This window comes from Rattus norvegicus, chromosome 1 (assembly GCF_021556685.1).
Source record: "Rattus norvegicus strain SHRSP/BbbUtx chromosome 1, alternate assembly SHRSP_T2T, whole genome shotgun sequence".
NCBI lineage: Eukaryota > Metazoa > Chordata > Mammalia > Rodentia > Muridae > Rattus > Rattus norvegicus.
This window is the reverse complement of record NC_141534.1, coordinates 214,941,438-214,964,511: the sequence shown is the minus strand read 5'-3', so window position 1 is coordinate 214,964,511 and position 23,074 is coordinate 214,941,438. Positions and strand designations below refer to the sequence as shown.

Below are 23,074 nucleotides of genomic sequence, written 5' to 3'. Positions count from 1 at the left end.
TGGATAGAGGACTTGAATCCTGTCAGGGTGTGCACGTTTAAGTGGCAAAATGTGAAAGTGGCAAAATGTGAAAGTTTAACAAAGTTGGAGCCACAAAGCTACAGACTTCTGCACTGAGGCTCCTTGCTCATTCTGCCTAATGGCTGGCCGCTCTTCGAAGAATTCGGCGTTTGTAGCTCCTCCTTCAGATGAATCTCTTGCCCAATCAGTGGCTTCAGTTTCACTAGGCTGGGTGTTCATTGGCTTTCGTATAAAAGCTCCGGTTACTGACGTTTCCACCTCTTCCTGGCCTCTCAGGTAATTGGCGTTCCGAGTAACCAATCAGGAAGAGGATCTCCGGGAACGCCAGCCTTTTACTTTATCGAACGGCCAATCCGGTGGGTAGGTTCACCCCTCTTTCTACCCAGAGTCACTGCTGTGGCCGCCGCCATTTTAGCGTTTTGTCAGAGCCGTCTACGCTGCGAGGAGGAGGACCTGCAGATTTCCATGCGGTGAGAGACTCCACGTTCTTCCACTGTGTCCTTTGCTCTGTTAAAAACTTACCTGACTCCCTTGGGCATCAGGGTTGTCCTAGTGGGGTCGCAGCCTGCGCACCCATCCCTGAGAGCCGACATCGGTCCTCGACTTAGTGCGGTAAGCCTGAAGCAACCTTCCTCCAAGCTCCCATCCCCTACCACCCGGAATACCTTTCTTTTGTCCACCTTACCTTCTGCTTTGTTCAGTCTTCTACTTTGGGGTTTCCACCTAGATAACTCTTAGGTTTAGACTTGAGAATTTCTCATGCCCAGAGCATTGTTCCCTTAACCAAACTGTAGCACTCCTCTTTGACCAGTTTTTCTGTAGGAACCTGTAATGACGTGCTCCCCAAAAGGATTTCCCCCACTCGGGCACTTTCTGTATTTCCCAGGCTTTTTATCTGGTTGACTCTAGCTTTCACTACTCCGAAGTGAAATTCCTGAACATAGTTACTGTAAGGCCCACTTTTCCGGAAATGGTTGCTAAGAGAGGAAGAGCTAATTCGAAGTGATTAGCAAGTATAATAGTTAGAACTTGTTTTCTGATGTCATCACAGTCTGTAGAAGTTCTCAGTATCTGTAGCTTTTTATTTATGCTCAAAACTTTATTGCTTTTTTGTCTGAGGTAGGGATGTGTAACTCAGTGGCAGAATTCTTGCCTGAAATGTACTGATCCTCAGCACCACAAAACCCCGTTTGTCCACAAAAGTCTGCTTTGTTATAATTTTCCTCTTTTATAGAACTAATTGTGAGGAATAGAAGCAGGCTCTTATTGAACTCTCCGTTCGTTATTGTTGGGAGATGTGAGATTATGCCTGTAGGAGAAAACTTGGGACTTCATGTGCTAAAGTGGAAGATGGGAGCCATTTGTTTATTTATTATTTACTTGAGTTGTTTTTGTTTGTTTTAATAGTTGTTATGGACTTGATCTCTTTACTTAAAAATCTTGTTTATTTACTTGCAGGCTGTGTGGAGATGGTGAAACTGTTCATCGGAAATCTGCCCCGGGAGGCCACAGAGCAGGAGATCCGCTCACTCTTCGAGCAGTACGGGAAGGTGCTGGAATGTGACATCATTAAGAACTATGGCTTTGTGCACATAGAGGACAAGACGGCCGCTGAGGATGCCATACGCAACCTGCACCACTACAAACTGCACGGAGTGAACATCAATGTGGAAGCCAGCAAGAATAAGAGCAAAGCTTCAACCAAATTACATGTGGGCAACATCAGTCCCACTTGTACCAACCAAGAGCTTCGGGCCAAGTTTGAGGAGTACGGCCCAGTCATCGAATGTGACATCGTGAAAGATTATGCCTTTGTACACATGGAGCGGGCAGAAGATGCGGTGGAGGCCATCAGGGGCCTTGACAACACAGAGTTTCAAGGTGAATCACTCTCTTTTGGTAGAGTGCTCTGTACAAGGTTATTAGGAACGAATTGGATGAGAAAAGGAAGGAATTGGGATGGAAGGATTTTGCTGGTTGCTGAAGGATAGGTGATACATTTTTGTTTATTCATGTGTGTGTACATGCATGTGTGTGTGAGTCAGTGTGTGTGTGTGTGTGTGTGTGTGTGTGTGTGTGTGTGAGCATGCACTCGTGTGCTCGTCAGCATGCTTGTGGAGGTCAGAGGACAACTTGGGCGAGTTTGTTCTCTCCTTTCAAGTGGATTCCATGGATGGAACTCAGATAGATGACAAGGGCTGCTTTACTCCTTGAATGAAGTCCACTGACTCTCAACCTTTTTTTTTTTTTGTGAAGCCTTCAGAAACAATGCAAGAAATTTGCGATAAATTTTGTAAAATGGAGAATGATGGTCTAGAGGGGGAAAAAAGGTTGGTTTTAATGTTGAGCCTTTTGTTGGTTTTAAGGTTTTGAGCCTTAAGGATTTCAAAAATCCTTTTCTCTGAAGACTTTGTCTGCCGTCCCCCACCCCCGCTGTTGGTGTTAGAGTACATCGCAAAGTGCTTCCCCCTGGCTTTATTGGCTCAACACAGCATCATCATTGTGTTGTGTTTGACAGAGGGAGAGCAGAAGAAAACAACATTTTTGGGACAGAATTCGGAGTTATTACCCTCTTGCCTCAGTTCTTTTCAGTAAAAATAATAAGCTTTGGAAGTTGTAGCTCTGTTTGATTTTGTTATACATTTGTTTCAAAGAGTTAATTTGAAAACCACTTAGAATTAGAAGACTGATTTTATTTATTCATTTATTCATTTATTTAAGAACCTAGGGAGGAGGCATTGGGATTTGGAGCAGTAATGGCATGTCTTCCAGTCAGTTACATGTGCTTGTAGGGTCAATTGATTTAGCCGTCTTGGGCTACTTCAGGTGTTACCGTGGAGTCCTGGTTAGCTGAATTGTTTTTATGCCTTGAGGGCTGCTTGGGTGTTGATGTGCATTATCGTTTGAGTTGGAAGGTATTTCATTTTAAGATTAAAACTTTCTTGTCAAGAGTGGCATTTAAAAGACTACTGAAACTGGGTGGTGGTGGCAAATGCCTTTAATCAGATCCAGTGCTTGGGAAGCAGAGGCAGGTGGATTGAGGCCTGGTCTACAGAGCTAATTCTAGTACAACCAAAGCTACACAAAGAAACCTTGTCTCAAGAAAACCAAAAACCAAAGTCAGTTGAATTGCCCACTGAACGGTCAACTCCTCATCCTTTTAGGTTCCATGAGTCAGAAACTTGCAGTTCATAGCATAGTCCTATAATTCAGAACTATGTTTATTAAAAAAAAGAAATATATATATATATTTAATTTACATACACAAAGATTTTGAAATATTTATGTGTGTGACCTATAGATATTAGAAGACGAGGGTGTCAGATCCCCTGGAACTAGAGTCAGGACGGTTATGGTCCACATACTGGTGCTAGGAGTTGAACCCAGGTCTTTTGGAAGAGCAGGAAGTCACCCTACCAGACCTATAACTTTATTTCCTTTTAAAATCATGTATATAACTTTATGTGTGTGTGCTTGAGTGTGTGATGTGTATGTGCACACCATGTATGCAGAGCCCCCTAGAGCTGTATTTCAAACCGGGACTCTGGCTGTTTGGACACCAAGTAGTGGCCAGTGCCTTCTTCAGTACTACTTTACTGCCATCTTTGTTCATTGTCTTTAAATTGAATGCTTCTGAGAGTCTGACTCCCCCACCCCATGTGACAAGTGCCCTGTGTCATGGGCATTGCTGTGTATTAAAAAATGTCAGAGGTCTCTCAGGTCTAATTTGCTTTCCTCTTTTAATTGGCAAGCTGAGAGTTATTGTCAACAACTTAATTGGAAGCAAAGACTGCTTTTGTGGAGGGATGTGGTATGATACCTAATTTTTGGAGACCTTTCAGCACTTTAATCACAAAAGTGTGTGCTGCTGGCAGTTCCATGTGTAAAGGGGGTACAGTGTGGTGTGTTTGAGGACAAGTGTTCTTTCTTGTAACTGGGTATCTGAAACTGACTGGTGTCAACCTCTGTCTGGCTAATTTTACAGTGTCTCCTTACTGCATTTTTAGAAAGTGGTATCAGAGGTGGGTGGAGCCCACGGCATTCCCTGTGTGTAAATGTTCTGCTGCTGAGCCATAACTGGAGACAGTCTCTTCTCCCCTCCTTTCTTCACTATACTCAGGTTGGCCTTAAACTCCTGGGCGCCAGCCATTTTCCTGCCTCCAGCCTCTTCTAGGTGTGTGTCCCCCAAACTCCTAGCATTATAGTTTCATTTCTTAATAATTGGTTAAAGCTTTGTGTTGAATAATGCTATTTATCTGGCTGATCTTTTTCCCTTTCAGTTTATTATAATCTGATTTATTTTCTTTTTGTTTGTCTACTTGAAGAAAATTAGTTTTAGATTTAAAAGATTTAGTTCCTTTTTTTGGTACCAGAATCTCCAGATTATTAGATCAGGGCGTTTATCAAATACTTGCTGTTGCATGCCCCTTCTCTAATTTGTTTGTACGAAAAGTAGTCTCCTGGGCAAATGCCAGGGTAGTTATTACAGTTTGTACATGCTAATTGCCAGTCTTCTTTTGATGATATGCAATCTAAATTTATTGAGATTTTCCAATTTTATATTCTGTTCCTCCACTCCCTTTTCTAATTTTTTAGAATCTAATTTTGATTTTTGAATGAGAGATTATTTTTACCACTTTCTCTGCTACCCATCTTTTTATTCACTGGTCTTTGTTATGTCCCCCCCCCCCCCCCCCCCGGGACAGGGTTTCTTTGTGTAGTCCTTGCTGCCCTGAAATTCACTCTGTAGACCAAGCTGGCCATGAACTCAGGGACCTCTGCCTCCCAAGTGCTGAGATTAAAGGTGTGTGTCCCCACTGCCTGGCTCTTGTCAACTTTTTTGAAAATTTTTTACTTTTATTTTGTGATCAGTGCCTGCATGTATGTATTTGCACCACATGTGTGCCTGGCACTGTGTGTGTCATCAGAAGAGGGTGTCAGGTCCCCTAGAATTACAGGAGGTTGTGATCTGCAATGTGAATGTTGGGGTTAGAACCTGGCTTTTCTGGAAGAGCAGCTATCGAGTGATCTTAACCTCTAGGTCATCCTTCAAGCCCCCTTCTCTGTTCACCTCTTTAAAGGTGGGTGTTTAGTATATTGTATGTCATTCCATTGTGAAGATTTTGATGGCTTTAGATCCTTTTTTTTTTTTTTATAAATCTTTTTTTTTAAAACATTTATTTATTTATTATGTATACATCATACAGCTTTCTGCCTGCATGTACACCTGCAGGCCAGAAGAGGGCACCAGACCTGATTATAGATGGTTGTGAGCCACCATGTGGTTGCTGGGAATTGAACTCAGGACCTCTGGAAGAGCAGACAGTGCTCTTAACCTCTGAGCCATCTCTCCAGCCCCTTACAGCTGTCTTTTTTTTTTTTTTTTGGTTCTTTTTTTTTCGGAGCTGGGGATCGAACCCAGGGCCTTGCGCTTCCTAGGCAAGCGCTCTACCACTGAGCTAAATCCCCAACCCCTAGATCCCTTTTTAATTCATTTCCCAGTAGATTGAGTGACATGATTAGTGGAAATTTCTTCAGAATTTAGTTTTAACTTTTATCTTAAAAGTTACTGCTTTTCTTTTATTATGGCTTTTACAATTTTTATTTTCAAAATGCCAATTAAGATTTTCAAAGAAAGGTCATGTTTGGACCATGTTCTTAGAATTTCACATTCTTACTTGGTTTTTGAAACAGGCTATACGTAACTCAAATTGGGTTCAAGCTAACTATCATCTAGCCTCAGCCTTCCAAGTGCTAGAAATGAGGCATGTGCCACCACGCCAGCTTTTTTCATCTTCTCTTTTATATGAAAAAGCATATTTTAATTCTGTTACTCTGAGCAGTTTATTTCACTTAACATTGTTGGTTATTCTGTGTACCTTTCTTGTCCTCTTTTATTAAAATGTACTTCCTGTGTGTCTATGTGTAGAAAGTCTGCCCAATTTTCTTTTGACCCTCTGACTTGGAGAGTCAAATTTTGGAGAATCCCTATTAGGATGATTATCAGATGAGAGAGATCAATTTAAAAAGAAGACTACTTCTACCTTATCTTGTGTCCCCAGACTTCCTTAATTCATGGCTATTCCAAAGATTTAGCTTGAAACTTGCTCCCGGGCTCAGCTTTGGAACAAATCCTGATCCTTCTTAAGTGATGGTAATTTTAGAATCTCTTGATTTTGGGGTATTGATGCATAACATTGGTTCAGAATGTTTTCCTGTTTATTGGAAATCAGTCTTAATATAAAAGTTGAGAGATTGGAGCTCTCTAGTTTGAGTTTCTTTTGTATTGGGCTACAGAGATAGGTCTTAGTCAATGGTGGATAAAATCTCTCCTTTTCTGTGTAGGAGTAAAATTCTTAGTAAGCTGGTGTCAGTGGTTATAATATTTCTTCTTCATCTGCTTGACCTTTGCTTGAAATCAGGTCATTTATACCAAATCCACATTTTGGGCTTCCCCCTCCCCCAAAGAAAGTCTTTTTTGTCGATCTGCTACATAATCAAGAGTTGTTTAGGTGACCAGTGGCTGGGGTTAGGGGTTTGGGCTATTACTTTGTGATAGCAACCCTTCTTGCGTCTGTTTCTTCAAGGCAAACGAATGCACGTGCAGTTGTCCACCAGCCGGCTTAGGACCGCGCCCGGGATGGGAGACCAGAGCGGCTGCTATCGGTGCGGGAAAGAGGGGCACTGGTCCAAAGAGTGTCCGATAGACCGTTCGGGCCGTGTGGCAGACTTGACCGAGCAATATAATGAGCAATATGGAGCAGTGCGTACGCCTTACACCATGAGTTATGGGGATTCATTGTATTACAACAACACGTACGGAGCGCTCGATGCCTACTACAAGCGCTGCCGTGCTGCCCGGTCCTATGAGGCAGTGGCAGCTGCAGCTGCCTCTGCATATAATAACTATGCAGAGCAGACTTTGTCCCAGCTGCCACAAGTCCAGAACACAGCCATGGCCAGTCACCTCACCTCCACCTCTCTTGATCCCTACAATAGACATCTGTTGCCGCCTTCAGGAGCTGCTGCAGCAGCAGCTGCTGCTGCTGCTGCTGCTGCTGCTTGTACTGCAGCTTCTACTCCATATTACGGGCGGGATCGGAGCCCCCTGCGTCGCGCTACAGGCCCAGTTCCCACTGTTGGAGAGGGCTACGGTTACGGGCATGACAGTGAGTTGTCCCAAGCTTCAGCAGCTGCTCGGAATTCCCTGTACGACATGGCCCGGTATGAGCGGGAGCAGTATGCGGATCGGGCGCGGTACTCAGCCTTTTAAAGTTTGAGGTGAGAGTGGGGGCGGGGGGGGGGTGTTCATCTGTTGGTTTTGCCATCCCTCCTATGGCCTAAAGGGCTCCAGTTAGGCTGCTTTGCTTCCTTGCTACTGCAGGGTAGGGAAGGTTGCTAGCTAGCATGGTTCAGTGTATAGGCAGATCTTTAAAGCTGAAGTTTAAGGTAAACATCCTTGCTCTTGTACCTAGTTTTTCCAGGGCTTTTAGTAGTGGGGGTCATTCTCATTGTAATTGTGTCTGGAAGAACAAACAGTGGTGTACTGGTGAATCTTGGGTCAAACTTGCATGTGGTGATTTGATCTGGGATCCAGGCATTCAGCTTAGGTAGCACTGCTTCTCATAGTCTGTTGAATTTCTTAGCTGTGCGACCAAGTTGCTGTGATCCATTATGCTGTGAAAGTGTCTGACCACTAATATAACCACTAGTTAATGATTATTCAAGTCCTATGAAGATCTACAAAATGGCATCATCTTTTTTTTTTTTTTGGTTCTTTTTTTCGGAGCTGGGGACCGAACCCAGGGCCTTGCGCTTCCTAGGCAAGCGCTCTACCACTGAGCTAAATCCCCAACCCCTTGGCATCATCTTAATCTTGATTATATTCTTATATTCTCTAAGGTCTCTTTGTCTTAGGCATTTAAAGAACTTAGTAATAAGTTGAGGCAGAAAATAGTAGAAAGCACACTTCTCATATAGTAAGGAGCCTGGTGTGAACTTCAAAGGCCAATTAGCTGCTCAGCCCAACTTTACGTCCTTAAGAGTCTGCTTTTGTTATCTTTTATTCTCTTGTGTTGTAGCTTCTTACTTTATTCAGACTTTAGATTTTTGACCCTGGGTTTGACATCTTCTACTAAAGGTAATATGGCGTAATATGGCAGTATAAGTCTACATCCATACCTGTGTTTATTCTCTGGTAGTGTTGAAAGCTAGGATTAGGAACTTTACCATGAGTACATCCCTTCCTCCTCTTATTAGTTAAGGACACTACTCAACAGCTTCACCTGAGTCTGTGTGACTTTGACCAAGTCTAGGTTTGCAGCGCACCTTGGCCTTGGTCAGTTATTTATTCTGCAGTCTACTTTCAGTCTCGAATGCTGAGGCTTAGGTGTTCACCTCCATGGTGCTGCTTTGGTTTGACTACATTCTCTTTTTTGATGCTTCTTGTTAGCTTTGGTCTTTAGGTTTTGTGGGTTTTTTTGTTTTGTTTTGTTTTGTTTTGTTTTTTTTTTAAGATTGCTTTTGTTGTTGGGATAATTTTTTTTTTTTTTTAGTTTTGAGGAGCCCTACTGTGTCCCTGATATTACCATAGGTCCTTAATCTTATGGTATAGATACTTTGTCATCTTTCATATTGAGGCAGAAGGTATGTGGAAATGACTGATTGGGTTCATTGACTAGGATTGTGCAGGAAGAGAAACTTAAGTGACTTGATGTAGCTTACACCTTCTTTTAAAAGTTGATGTATAAACCGTCAAACATGTCCCGTGTCCTTGGCAGTAATTCTCACACTGAAACATGTTTGCTGACTTTTTACTCCAGAGGCTAATTGGAACTTTCTGGTTGGTTGGTTTTTTTTGTTTTTTGTTTGTTTTTTTTTTTTTCCCTCTGTTCTCTGATGAGTTTGTGGTATTACTTTATTTTGGGAATGCTAATAATGTTAACATTGAAAGTAATAGAATGTCTTCCTACTATCATGAAAGATTTGCTGTTTAATTTGGAGAAAGGTCTTTGTTGGGGAATATTTATCTTTCTCGATGGTTCTCTGACCTTCAAGCTGTTCTCATTTTTAGAAATTATTGATAGTAGGGAGGGTACAAGTAAAAGTGAATATCAAGGTATGACTTTGTAAGATGTTCTTTGAAGTTCTAAGTGGGAAAGCCCTTTTGAGCTTTGCTGTAAAGCCCCTGTACTGTGCTCTCTTTCAGGTGGGATGTGTGTGGGCTGAAATTCCGAGCTGCGGTTGTGCATGAGAATACACCCTTCGTGGTACCCCATCTCCGGGACGTTCTCGGCTCTGTGCATTCAGTCCCTCAGGAACCATGGACCTTAATTTACCTTGTTAAGTTCTTTCTCTTTCCTATTCTCTTTCCTGCTCAATTTCCTGTTCTCCTGTTTATTCTTCTGTAACTTCCCATTCGAGTTCTGTTCTCCCAGCATGCCTCCTATGCAGAAACTGGTGGGGGCTGTGCTGTCTCCTCCCTGCCTCCTGACTGCAGTGGGTATTGGATTTGGGAGTGACCTTGATGAGAATCACTGTTCCCAGTTTTCTTTTTTTGGCCCAAAGACTAGACTTAGAAATTTGGAGCGCTTTCCAGTGAAATAAATGGTTTTTCAAATTAGGGTATGTGTGCTTTGAGAAAGTTCTTGTTTGGGCTTATTTCTGGGTTCTTTGTTTATTTGTACTCTGAATAGAAGGTGGGGGAGTGTTTACAGTTTAAGCTACTTAGCTTTGGATAACACTATAGAGGTTTTTAAATTTTGCTTTTGAAAATAGTAGATGACTTTAGGTACTAAATAAAAAAGGTTATACAGAACTCAGATAGGCATCTTGTATCAATGAAGACATTTCCTGCTGGTCTACTTTTGTTACAAAGTCAGTTAACTAGTGGTGTAGAGCTGTAGATCCTCATTTGCTGGAGAAATAATTATTGTGTACATGCACCTGCTGTTAACACTCAGTAAACATATCTCCCTTGACTATTTCCAGGAAAGAGGTGAAGGTTTGAGGAAGAAGAGGTAGCTTTCATCCTTGGGAAAAATGAAGGTATGGCTCCTACCAGAGTATATTTAGCTACTCCATAGGCTAGAACTACCTCATGATGCATTTCACTGTTTGTATAGTTCTGCCAAAATCAAGAGACTACGTGAGTAGTTCCACTAGCATCTCATAGCTTGTACTTAATGCCTTTAGATGAGGTATAAGGGGCCCAGCAGCTCTTTTATAAGTTCTTGATAAACTCAGTAAGTTTATCATCAGCAGTCAGGACAAGTTTTGAATGCAGTAAGAAGCAACTGTCTTAGTGTCACTTTTGTTAAAACAATTTATCTTCCATGTTTTAACATGGAAGACCATGTCTCAGAATCATTTACTTGGCTACTACTGGATACCTATGTTATGCCAGGCATGCTTTTAGTAAAGGGGTCACAAATGATAAAAGGAAATAAAGATGATAGGGATAAAAGAGCTGCTTTTGTCTTTGGCAACTTCAAGGTTTTCTACTAACTGCTTCTGTCTATCTCGGTTCATTCTAATTTGTAGATGGCTGGGATTGTGACAGCTCTCTGTGGACAAAAGTAATTTTTTTTGTAGTATGAGACCCTCTGCTAGGTGATGCATGTGTTCTTCAATCTTTCCAGAAAATGTTTTTCTAACCAAATTTTTCCTTCCTGGCTGAGTTGGTTTTCTTTGCCACTGTCTCGGAAAGGTCATACCTATGTTGGTTCTTTTTTCTTTAATGGATAGATGTAATTACTGTTGTGCACTTAACAGTTTTAGCCCAATTTCTTGATGTGATGGTTGGTAATGGCACAGTCTCAGAACGAGACTTAATATTTGTTGATTCAACAGGCTTGAGGATACTTTGACAGATGGTAACCCAGGTGCTGGGGATTTTGGAGCTTTTGGGGGGATAGGGTGAGAAGCAGAAATAAAAGATACACCAAACCAGGCTTTTTGGCATATTTTTTTGTCTTAGCACTTATATCTGGGTGTGGTGGTGTATGCCTTTTTTTCCTAGCATTTGCAAAGCAGAGACAGGAAGATCTCATTGAGAGTTCAAGGCCAGCCTGGTCTAAAGATTGAGTTCCAGGAGAGTCAAAGCTGCATAGTTAGACACAACATCAAAAATAAGATAAAGTTGCATATCAAATGGAGCATCCTGTCTGAGTGGATTGTTTTTATTGACTCGTTAGAATAGACTGGTGATTTCTCACCATGTTGCTCATGTAGTCCCTCTGCCTCACCTTCTGAGTAGTTGGGGCTAAAAGTGTACACTGTGCTATACTTTTACATTATTAAAACATTCAGAGAGATAAAATTTACCTGGATCATCTTGCTTTTTAAGAGACTAGTTCCTTTAACAGCTTAGCAATGTTTTCATCACTCAAGTGTGGGTTGGCTCAGAGCTTTTTTTAAATAAAAGATATGCCTTTGCTACACATGTACTCTGGCTGGTTTTGAACTCTTACTCTGTCTGTTTCAGATAGAAGGTGCTTGTTGGCAATCCTGATGACTTGAAACCCACTTAGTTGAGAAACAACTTCTACACTGTATCCTCTAACGTCCACATGTCTATAACGCTGGCACACGTACATGCACACATAGAAGGGGAAAATTTATTGGCGGAATGTGATGGCATACTGTTGTAATCTCAGCAGCATTTAAAAGTGAAGTGATTCAGAGTTCAATGACTAACCATGTTACATATGTGGTTTAGCAAACAAAATTCTACTCATTGACTTGCTGAAAAGTTCTTACAAAGTGCAATGGGAAAACAGTGAATTGAAAATTATTAGTTGGGGCGGCTGATAAAGCTCTTGTTGATAACATTTTCAGCATGCTTGAAGCCCTGGGCCTGATCTCTAGCACTTGCAGAACTACTGATGTGGAAGTGTACTTATGTAGTCAGCACTGGGGAGGTAGAAGCAGGAGTTCCAGGTTATATTTATAGCTATGTAACCAGTTAGAGCAGTATGGTTTTTCAACCTTCCTATGCTGACTTACAGTTTCCAATGTTGTGGTGACCCCTTTCCCCCCAACCATAAAATTAATTTTGTTGCCGCTTCATAACTAATTTTGCTAGTGTTATAAATCACAATATAAATATTTGATATAAGACCCCTGTGAAAGGGAAAGTTCTTCAAACACAAAGAAGTCATGATCTACAGGTTCAGAACCAGAGTTAGAGGCTAACCTATACTATATGAGACCCTGCCTCAACAATTTGTAGACACTGAATACAACTGATTTTAGGGGTTGGGGATTTAGCTCAGTGGTAGAGCGCTTGCCTAGCAATTGCAAGGCCCTGGGTTCGGTCCCCAGCTCCAAAGAAAAAGAAAAAAAGAGAGATTTTCAGCATTATAGTGGTTTGAAATTATTTTGGTATAAGTTTCCAGTTAAGTAAGTGAGCATGCCATGAGGCTACACTCATGTGTGAGTAGACAAGGATAGTACTGGCATGAGTGACCTCAGGAGTCTGTTTTAAGAAAAATAGTTTAAGACTAGAGAGATGGCTCAGAGGTTAAGAGCACTGACTGCTCTTCCAGAGGTCCTGAGTTCAATTCCCAGCAACCACATGGTGGCTCACAACCATTTGTAAAGGGATCCCATGCTCTCTTCTGGTGTGTCTGAGGAGAACTACAGTGTACTCACATAAATAATTCTTTTTAAAAATGTCTTTAAAAAAGAAAAATACTTTATTAATAAGCATGTTTTCCTAGCATTCTTCTGCTGTGCATTTGTTCACTAACATAATGAGCATCTGTGAGCTGGCTTTGAACTTAATTGATTATTCCTGTTTACCATGTGTGGAGTATGTAGAGAATGCACATCAATAAGGGCATCAAGCCTAATCTCACTTTGCCTCCATTAACTGCCTCACCCTTCCCACATGCCCTCCAATCCTGGGTATACAGAGATTTGGTCTGTCTTTGGAAGGGGACTGGGTGACTGGGAAGGTCATACTATTTTGTATTGAAGGTATGATCCATTCTGGTTTTAAGTGGATCAAAGATGTTATGAAGTTAGTCAGGGAGTGCTCAAGTATTGTTAGACTTTTTTTTTTTTTTTTTTTGGCACTAAGACCTCTTCATGGGGCTTCATGAAAACTCAAGAATATGCTCTTCCCCTAAGCTATACCTTGTACACTAGACCAAAAGTTTTTCAGAAGCAGGGTTGAATTGGTTAATGCCAAATTCAATCCTTCTTACCGTAATGTATTAATACTAATGTAGTCTTGAGGAGGAGGGAATAGTGAGAGGTGTAGGTCATGTGTGCTGTGGGAATTAAATACTATTTTCAATTGTTGAAATTAGTCTTCTCAACTCTCTTAATGTATGAGGTCATACTGAGAGAAAGACCAATTTTCCAGAATGATGGCAGTACAGTCCAAGAACTAGTCTCCAGTGCATTTAGAGAGCAAGCAGGTGTATTAGGCTGAAGCAGGAGAGTTTCAAGAGGAAATGTCTCAAAGACTGAAAGTATTTAAACATTTTGAAATGTGAAGTTCTTTTGGAGAATCAAAAGTTGAATTATCAAGTACAGATTTTTTTTTTAATTAGAGAAGAAAAAACTTTACAAGAAATATAAATATACTGTGTATTCCTGTAAGCTTGTCATTTAGCATCCTAAAAGAGAGTGACTGTATTCTGGGCACTCTGGATTACACAGTACACAATGGTGGTCCAGGCTAGTCTATGCTGTATAGAGTGAGTGACAGCTGGAGTAGTGGTTTGTCTTAGTTTGAGGTAACACAACAAAGTGCCATAAATAGAATGGTCCACACACACACTAGAAATATATTCATAGTATTTGAAACTGAGAAGTCAGAAGCTAGCGAAACCAACAGATAGCTAATTTATCTAGCTTCTGTTATATTGATTTCAACATGGCTGACTGACATACCTCTCATTTCTTTTTTTTTTTTTTTTTTCCTGAGACAGAGATTCTCTGTGTAATCTTGACTCTCCTGGAACTCGGTCTGTACACCAGGCCAGCCTTGAACTCTGTTGAGATCTGCCTGAGTGCTGGGGATTTGAGTCATTCACCACCACTGCCCAGCCATCTCTGGTTTCTTTAAAAATGGCAGTTCTAATCTCATTTGTGAAGGCTTTGCCCTCATGATTTGATCACTTCCTACTAAGGTCTCTACTTTGATTGGCATTTCAAATGTAGGTGAAAGAAGACACAACACATTGAATCTATAGTAGTGCATACGGTTGATCATGGAGGCAGCGTTTTCATTAACTGATGAAGTATGAATTGGGTAGTGTGTATAAGAATAATACTCTTCATTTTACATATTAGAAATTGGGAGATAAACTGGGTATATTTGTGCATGACTTGGATCCCAGAATTGGAGAAGCAAAGGCAGGTGGATCTTATTGGCTTTGAGGCCAGCCTGGTCTAGATAGTTTCCAGACAGCCAGCAGTATGGAGAGAGACCATAAAAGAAAGAAATTGGAAAGTAATTTTTAAAAGTACCAGATGATAAATTAGGAACATCTTATTCAGAAACAGGAAAGGAATGTCTAAAAATAATCAGTTGGTTCTGGAGAGGGAGGGCAATTTGAAAGTTTCATGCATCTGTCCATGTTTGCACTAATTGTTAAAAAATAAAAGGGGTTAGTCATGCTTGTGCCTTATCCTTCCTTAAGGTGACTGATGATGCCTTTGAGACGCATATCTTGTGACAGGAATAATGACCTTCTAGCAGGTAAATAGCTAGCTTAAGAAGTAAAGATGATGCCCTCTGTGGTGTTGAGCTAAGACAGTTTGTTGGAATAAGGATACCACCCATTTAGATTCTTCTGTATAGGACTTAGTGGTAAGCTGAGCATTTTATCCCCACATGTTTTACCTAAGTTGTCAAGTCAAATAAGTTCTATGAGTGCCTTGATTTCCTTTAGTTCTTCTATATCTAACATGCTTAATTGGCTTCAGGTGTGCAACAAGGTGGGACCAATTTTACAATATAAGGAATAGTACAGAATTTAGTATAGAGCATTAGTATAGTACAGTCTAATCTGTTAATCCATGGTGTGGAAAAGGGAAGGAAAGTGGCTTTTAGTTACTGACTTCAACTAAACTAGAACATTGTGATGTGTTTAAAGACTTGTTAATACAGACAAGAAATTTTTGCTGGCAGGTAGAGAGGTAGGGTGATGACTGCAAGTTTTAAACCAGCCTTGTTATCCATAGTAGGTTTTAGGGCTACATATCAAGATCCTGTCTGGGGGAACAGAAACTTCAAAGAGGGAAGTGTGAGAACTAAAATGGAATGAAAAAGCCCCAACAGGATTCCAGCATGGCACATCTATAGAGTATGGGTGGCCCAGAGGGAAAAGGAAAAAATATCTAGGCATAGTATATGGCCGTAATCCTGGCTAGTCATGCGGAAGAGGCAGGAGAGCCACACATTTGATAACAGGCTGTGCAACTTTAAGACCTGTTTTCACAGCGTTTGGGAGTATAATGCAGTTGTAAAGGGCTCTCACAGTATATAAGCCCCAAACTGCCAAAATTATAAACTCTGGCATTTACCTGGAGTCTGTCAATTCAAAGCTAACCTAGGTAACATAATAGCTTGTCTCAGGAAAAAAGATTTATGGGATGAAGTGACTTACTGTATGTATTTCCAGTCCTTAAAATGTGATTTTCACAATGTAACTGAACTTGATTATACATCTGTATCATTTTATATTCTAGTAGCATGGAATTGTGTGCCTTAAAATTACTTTTTTTTTTTTTTTTGCCACATATAGTGAATATATACCTATAATCTAGCAGTGGGCATGGAGGCTGGAGGATCAAGTTTTCAAGGTTATCTTTAGTGAGTAATGGGTTTCAGGCCAGCCCGAGACCCTATCTGGGGAAAAAAAAGGGGGGGGGATGCTGTTTGTATTTAAGAAGGCTGACACACAGCCAGTGACCATCAGCCACAATAACTACTACTAAAGCCGGGGTTGTAGGTCAGGATTTCACTGGAAGCCAGTCCATTCTCATCTGCTGGGTTAATAAGTGTTACCTTAGGAACATACATCTTCACATTTAAATATTTTTTTCAACTTGATAAGGTTATAAATGGTCTTTGGGCAGGGTTATATGTAGTTCAATAGTAGAATATGCAGGAGGCCTTTGATTCATTTCCATCTCCAGAGCTAGATGTAGGCTACACTTGTGACTCCTGCACATGGGAGCAGAGGTTTGGGAGGGTCAATGAGCTCAGGCGCTCTAGGCCGGCCAGAGAAACATAGTGCTGCTCTTAAAAAAAAGATATGTAACCCTTCTGAAGGCTATATGTCTAAAAAACAATGACAGTGGTTCTAGTAAGAGCTGATTTTGGCTGATTACTATTTCCTCTTTTGTGAACTTGGTGAACTCTAGTTCAAAAGCTTTATCCTTAACTTCATCATGTATGATATAAGTTATTTTTGTGACTTCTTTAACTACATGATGGCAGGTCATTTCTTTCATTTTAAGCTTTTCTATTTCTGTCTTTGCAGCATTGCCAGTGGCACAGCCACAGTAACCAGATGAAATACCTGATGGGTCAGTTTGTCCTGTCATTTTGCACTATATGACCCCAACATTAAACTGCAGCCCAAAGGTCTGTTAGCATCATAATGTGTATAAGCATGTACATACATGGCCACTCTTATCTGCAGTTCTAGGCTTTAGAGAAGTTTAAAATCTAGGGAAATGATGCAGCCAAAGTTAGATAGTAGATGTTGCTGCTTAAGGAAAGAGCATATGCCAATAAGCAAGCCCCTATCATTCCAACATGCCAGTCAACATTAAAAAGTGTTTGGAACCATCATAGTTTCCAAAGAACTAATTTTCTGCTCCAAATACACTGCCATCTAATTGCTTTTTACTGTTTCCACAGCCTTTATGGCATTGAAAAACGCTTCCAACAGGAGAGAAAGTAAAGGCTGCCATGCCATACTAGGTGCAAATGGAGTTCAGGGTGCTGATTGATCCACCAGGCTGTGGAGGGCTTGCAGACCTGAAGTAGCATTTTTGGGGGGCTGGTATGTGATTTGAGACAGGAAGGTTTCTCTATGTAGCCCTGGCTGTCTTGGAATTTGCCAAGGACCAGGTTGGCCTCAAACTTCCTAAGATTTACCTGTGCAGCTGCTTTTATAACATTTTATAAATTATAAAATACATTTTTCAGGAGCTTATTGATAAGTGTTAGGTATTTTTGATCATTGGACATGGAGTTTTGCTTTTTACTATGTAATCCAGTCCAGCCTAAAACTGAAATTCTGGTTCTGCTTGTGAAGTACTGGGATTATAGAAATACACCACTCACTTTGTTCCCCTTTTAGTTTTTTTGAGACATGTTCTCCCTCTGTACCCGTGGCTGACCCTTAACTTGCATGTAAACAAGGCTAACCTTGTAATCCTTCTTCAGTTTCTGAAGTGCTAGGAATCACAGGCCTGTGTGGTCATGTTTTTATTATTAGCCTTTTTATCTTTTCATGTCTAAACTTCCATCTTGTTTACATCAGTGTGTATGACTTGAGCATAGATGTTAGCTTTTTGATATTTCACTTCATAGTTTTTCAGGTAAGAAAAGTTTAACAGCATACCGTCATCTGGGTTTTGAGCCTTTTTAGATAACTAGTGTTTTGGATTGCAGGTTTTCTGCACTTGAATGTAAACTTCGTTTTTGTTGTAATATATGAGTGCTTTGCCTGCATGTATGTCTATGTACCTTGTCCATGCCTACTGTGCTCAGGTCAGAAGAAAGGCCAGATTCCCTGGAACTGGAGTTACAGATGGTTGTGAGCTACTGTGTGGGTGCTGGGTCCTCTGCAAGAGCACCAAGTGTTAACCACCTGAGTCATCTCTCCAGATCCCCTTTTTGCATTTTTGTGCAATTTACATTTTTGTGTATGTATATGTGTACCTTGTGCATGTTGTTACCCTTAAGTCCTGAATATTGCCATAAACTGTAGTTACCAGCCACTGTAAGCTGTAACAATCCCATAGGTATGTTGGAAACGAAACCCCAGGTTCTCTGCAAGAACAGTAATTGCTTAATTTTTTTTTTCTTTTTCTTTTTTTCGGAGCTGGGGATCGAACCTAGACCTTGCGCTTTCTAGTCAAGCGCTCTACCACTGAGCTAAATCCCCAACCCAAATTTCTTAATTCTTGAGTATTCTATTCCCACATTTTAAATTTACTTGACATGCGGTGTGAGCAGTGTGAGGTGAGTAGCTGAGTTTGATTTCTAAATGACTACTTAGTTGAAAGATTTTAAATCTGTTCTAAAAGGGCCAGTGAACTGTTTCAATGAGTTAAAGCTGACAATTCAATACCCAAAACCTTTGGTGGAAAGAGAGAATTGACTGTTGAAAGTTGTCCTCTGACCTTCATGTATGTACACTTTGACATTCATACACAATACACATATAGTAAATAGAACCTCAGCTACAATATGGAATTGTGGCCTCTTTCTTTTCTTCCTCTCTCTCTCTCTCTCTCTTTCTTTCTTTGTGGTGTTATTGAGGTGGATCTCTACAATGTTTTAAAGCTTGCTATGTAGATCAGACTGTCCTCATATTCTCATATATCCTCCTGCTTCTGCATCCCAAGTGTTGGCACTAAAGGTGTGTACCACTGTGACTTTTTTAACTGAAGGCCTGATGTGAAGACAGGATGTCTCCTACCTATAATACCCTGCATTTCTAGAGAAACTACTGCTATAGACCAGTTTAACTTAGTCCCTAGGGGCAGAAATAGGCAGGCTTAAATTGGGCTGGAGTGCTTTGAGTGTAATTTGAGATCTTTTATCTTTTAGAGAAATCTTTAGTGCTTCCTGGTCCACTTATCACATAATACCCAACATCTGCTCTTCAGAATTGAACCCATAGGGGCCTATTAGTCATAACAGGTAATATTTGTCTCCTTACCTGTTTCCTCTCAGTCTAATAACAGTTAACATTTTTGGTGGGCAACTTGGCAAGAATATAGTTATTTTTGTACTGAGGAGTAGGGCTTCATGAATGCTAATAAATGCTATGAATTCCAGTTGTGTGTGTGTTGAAAGGGAAAGAGTTTATGCATAAGTTCATATGTGTGTGAGTCCTGAGTTTGAAATAGATCTTCTCCATGTTTTGTTTGTTTGTTTGTTTTGGTTTTTTTTGGAGAGGGTCTCTGTAACCTAGGCTGCCAACTTGTTATATAGACCATGCTAGCTTCTTAACTTGGAGAGATTCACTTGTCTTTATTCCCAAGTGTGCACTACGTCAGGCCTCTACACCATTTTTAAAAATGTTCTTAGTTTTGGTGTTTATGTATGGGGGGTGCAGGCATGCTAACTGCTGAGCAGTCTTAGTCCTATTGTTTTTTTTTTTCCCCCAGCAGGTGGATGGGTAGGGGCTCTGTTACAGAGATTTGGGTATTCTGAAACTAGATCAGGCTGGCCTCAGATTCATAGAGATCCACCTGCTGGGATTAAAAGTGTATGCCACCGTGCCCAGCCCCACTGCAGTTTTTGAGGCAGGATATCTTAGTGAACCTGAGTGTTGTCTCTGTTCTTGTTCCTGGGGTCTTAATTTGGTGTTGGTAATCGCTTCTCTAAGTTGTACTTGTACAACTAGCATTTTGCTCACAGACATCCTTCCAGCTCCCTTCCCAGTTTAGTTTTGTATATTCTTTGTTGGTTTGTCATTTTGCCTGCATATATTTTAGTGTATATAACACATGCATGCCTGGTACCCTTGGAAGCCAGAAGGAGGCATCAGATCATTTGGAACATAAAAGATAGCTATGAACTGCCACATAGGTGCTAGGAATTGAACCCAGGTCCTGGAAAAGTAGCCAGAGCTCTTAATTGATGAGCCATCTCCATCTCATTTATTTTGTTTTTTAAAAGAGATGTTTATTTATGTATATGAGTGCACTGTCACTGTCTTCAGACACACCAGAAGAGGACATCAGATCCCATTACAGATGGTTGTGAGCCACCATGTGGTTGCTGGGAATTGAGCTCAGGACCTCTGGACCTGAGCTCAGGACCTCAGCAGTCAGTGTTCTTAGCCGCTGAGCCATCTCTCCAGCCCCATTTTGTTTTTAATTTTTGCTATCTAGTGTTGGTAGCCTTTAAATAGCTTATTCCCTGCCCCTGCTTCCCAAGTGCTAGGATTACAGGCATCCACTACTCACATTTTACCAGTCTTATTACATATACCTACTTTCAGGCATTTTAATCCACATCATGTTCCCTCTTCATTAGCTAATCTTAATAAGGCCAGTCTACTTATGTTTGGGCCCACTTCCTTTTTCCTGTGGTTCATATCCTGTAAAATAATTTCCTTTTTAACTGGTTGATGTATCAGTATTACATTGTGTTGTGTTCATGTAGAGAAAGTCTGGTCATATTTTCCTTCCCAGTTAACGTCTTTTCTTTCACTTGTTTGTAGCAAAACCTTTTCTATTGGTTTGCTTTCCAGTTTTTGCTCTAATTTTTTATTTTTAGTTTTTTACATTTTGTGTGTGTGTGGAGGTCAGAAGACAGCTTGTAGGAGTTGGTTATTACATATGGGTCCTGTGGATGGAACTCAAGTTGTCAGGATTAAAGTGCCTTTACTGGCTAAGCCCCTTGCTTCAGTTTTCTCTTTAAACTTATTTTCATCCAGCTTCTTATTTCTACCAGTGCAAAGTTAGTGTTTTACTAAGCCATGCCATTTTTTTTTTATTTTAAAAGACTGTATTATTTCCTGTTCCGTTTGGCTTACATGTTGTCTTCACCACCTAAACTAATGGAAGCTCCATCATCTAAATAAGCTTTCTGTTAAGGACAGTGACCATAGTAAATAGAGTTGTGAGTTACAGTGCATGATAGTGTTCAGAGGATGAGGAGAACTTAAGCAATGACTATGTGTCCGTGTTTTTATAGTAAATGAGGTCTAATTTTTTTTTTTAATGAAATTTAGCAAAAATTTAGAATGAGAAGCAAATAGACAACCTGGGGAGAGTTCTAGGTAACTACTCTGTTTCAGGCACACTGTGCTGATATTTTAAAACATGTTAGATCCCTTTTCTCTCTGCTTTTGGATCTGTCAATCCCCTAGGTAATCCTGATAAGGGTTTGTTTTCAGCAGTAAGTCTGAGTTTTCTTTTTTCCAGTACTGGAGATTAAGGGTAGGTCATTGCACATGCTTCTGCAGCCTTTGAAGTTAAATTACCTATCCTGGACATGAACTTGAAGTCCTCCTAAGGCTCTTGGAGTAACTTGGATTACAGATCTGCACAATCAGGCCTAACTCATTTTGAAGATGAAAAGATAGATAAGTGAAACTGCTATGGTTTTGCTCCCCACCCCAAGTTGTATCTTTGAGATTATTTTATACACACATAAATATATAAAAGTGAATTCATCTAGATCAGGGTTACTTAAATATTTCCCTTGTTTTAGGTGACACATTTCTTACCATGTGGATATGTAAAGATAAGTGAAAGTCTGTTTACTATAGATGAGGAAATTTGCACACTGATGAGAAGTGCTTGTTTTACAGTTCTTAGCTTGTGTACACATATGTCTGTCCCTGTGTCTTGAGTGTGGGTGTGCACAGCACATGGCACTGGCTTGCTTGTGTGCATGTATGTCTGTCATGTGTCTTGAGTGTGGTGTGCACTTGGCATTGGCTTGCTCTGAAGCTCCCTCAAGCTCACCTCTGATCTCTGCTTATTTAACATAAAAATTTAAATGTTAACCAACAGTTTTAAGTACTTTTCAGAGTTGCTTGCTATTTTGATTTCTTAACTGTCAATGCTGAACGATTTTGTATAAATACAGAAAACAAAATGGGGCAAACTAGGGCTATTTCAGAAATTGTTAGAAACATTATCCTAGTCCTAATTCATTTAATTGGTTTTTAAAACTGTAACTCAAGTCAGCAACTTAAAACAACCGTTTGGAGAAGGAAACAGGCTAACAATATAAGCCAGTGACATACCAGTGTGCTATAGTAGTTATTGGAAAGTATTAAAAGTCCTTTTTCTATATTTAAACCATGTATTATGTTTCTGTGAAGGCATAAAAGCACAATAATTCATAAGACACAATAGTCTGGACTTGGAGCTGAAGTCTTTCAGTGTTGACACTGGATGGGTGTGAGGATGGTATTTCCAGGTGTTGTTTTTTCAGAACCAAGATTGTTGATAACTCATGCACTTGTTTTTTAAAACACCCTCGTCTATCTGCATGTATGAGAGAGGAGAGAAAGAGGAGTGGGGAAGTGTATGAATGGTGTAGAGGTCTGAAGACAGATCCTGGGAGTAGTCTGGTTTTTTCTTGCCTTGTGTGTTCTGAAGATTGAACTCAGGTCATGAGGTTCGTGTGACAGGCACTTTTACCTGTTGGTTCATCTCACTGACCTCATGCACATTTTAAGTTTTTTTTTTTTTTTTTTTTTTAATCATTGCAGATTCACCTTTAACTGCTGCCAATTTTTTAATGACACCCCGTATACTCCCAAAGTACACTATTCCCTATGTCACCATCCCACTTTTCAAGAGACTGATCTCCATTTTCAAGTATGTATTTCCTAAGATTGTAGGGCTGTAAAAGTCCCTTACCTGATAACTAAGGAGTGATAAGAGTCAAGCCAGACTTGCTGTACATTCCAGTGATCTCGAGGGCTGCCTGAGCTATGTGGAGTCAGTTCAAGGCTATCCTAGGCAACTTACCAAGTTTCAGGCAGAGGATTAATGTCTCAAGTAGAAGAGTGCTTGTCCAGCATACTGAGACACTAGATATTAGTCCCTAATATTGTACCAAAATGTGGGAGGCAGGGCACACAACTGAGCTAATGATGTATTCTCCATTGATATGACCTATGCAGATAAAACATAACAGTAGAAAGAGGATGATTCAACTGGGGTAGAGAAGGTAAAAAAGGTATACTCAAGGGAAGCTCATGAGGCTTGTGTGACAGGCAGTTTTACCTGTTGGTTCATTTCACTGACCATACACATTTTAGGTTTTTATTGTTGCAGATTTATCTTTTACTGATCTACCCAGTCTCCCTCTATGTCA

At 40.5% G+C, this 23,074-nt stretch overlaps 2 protein-coding genes and 1 pseudogene across 7 annotated transcripts in view; 1 reads left to right on the top strand and 2 right to left on the bottom strand.

Moving 5' to 3' along the window:
• Window positions 1-23,074, bottom strand: part of Rbm4b (RNA binding motif protein 4B) — a 47,459-nt gene that overhangs the window by 7,457 nt on the left and 16,928 nt on the right. The window contains exon 6 of one of the 3 annotated variants that reach the window (XR_015635029.1): window positions 22,032-22,236. The exons of the other annotated variants lie outside the window; for them this stretch is intronic. The gene's annotated coding sequence lies outside the window, so the exon portion shown is untranslated. Of the gene's footprint in view, window positions 1-22,031; window positions 22,237-23,074 lie in introns of those variants that run through there. 3 annotated transcript variants of the gene reach the window in all.
• On the top strand, window positions 407-9,643 carry Rbm4 (RNA binding motif protein 4). Of its 4 annotated transcripts, none has more exons than NM_001170484.1 (4): window positions 407-491; window positions 1,480-1,902; window positions 6,609-7,302; window positions 9,230-9,471. In NM_001170484.1, the coding sequence occupies exons 2-3, from the start codon at window positions 1,491-1,493 to the stop codon at window positions 7,292-7,294; spliced, it is 1,098 nt and encodes a 365-aa protein (NP_001163955.1). In that variant the 5' UTR covers window positions 407-491; window positions 1,480-1,490; the 3' UTR covers window positions 7,295-7,302; window positions 9,230-9,471. The 4 variants fall into 4 exon arrangements, with proteins under 4 accessions (NP_001163955.1, XP_087404153.1, XP_087404157.1 ...); XM_087548027.1 differs by having other exon boundaries at window positions 427-633; window positions 9,230-9,643; XM_087548031.1 differs by lacking the exon at window positions 6,609-7,302 and having other exon boundaries at window positions 427-491; window positions 9,230-9,643.
• On the bottom strand, window positions 16,193-17,624 carry LOC134485284 (proteasome subunit alpha type-3-like; annotated as a pseudogene).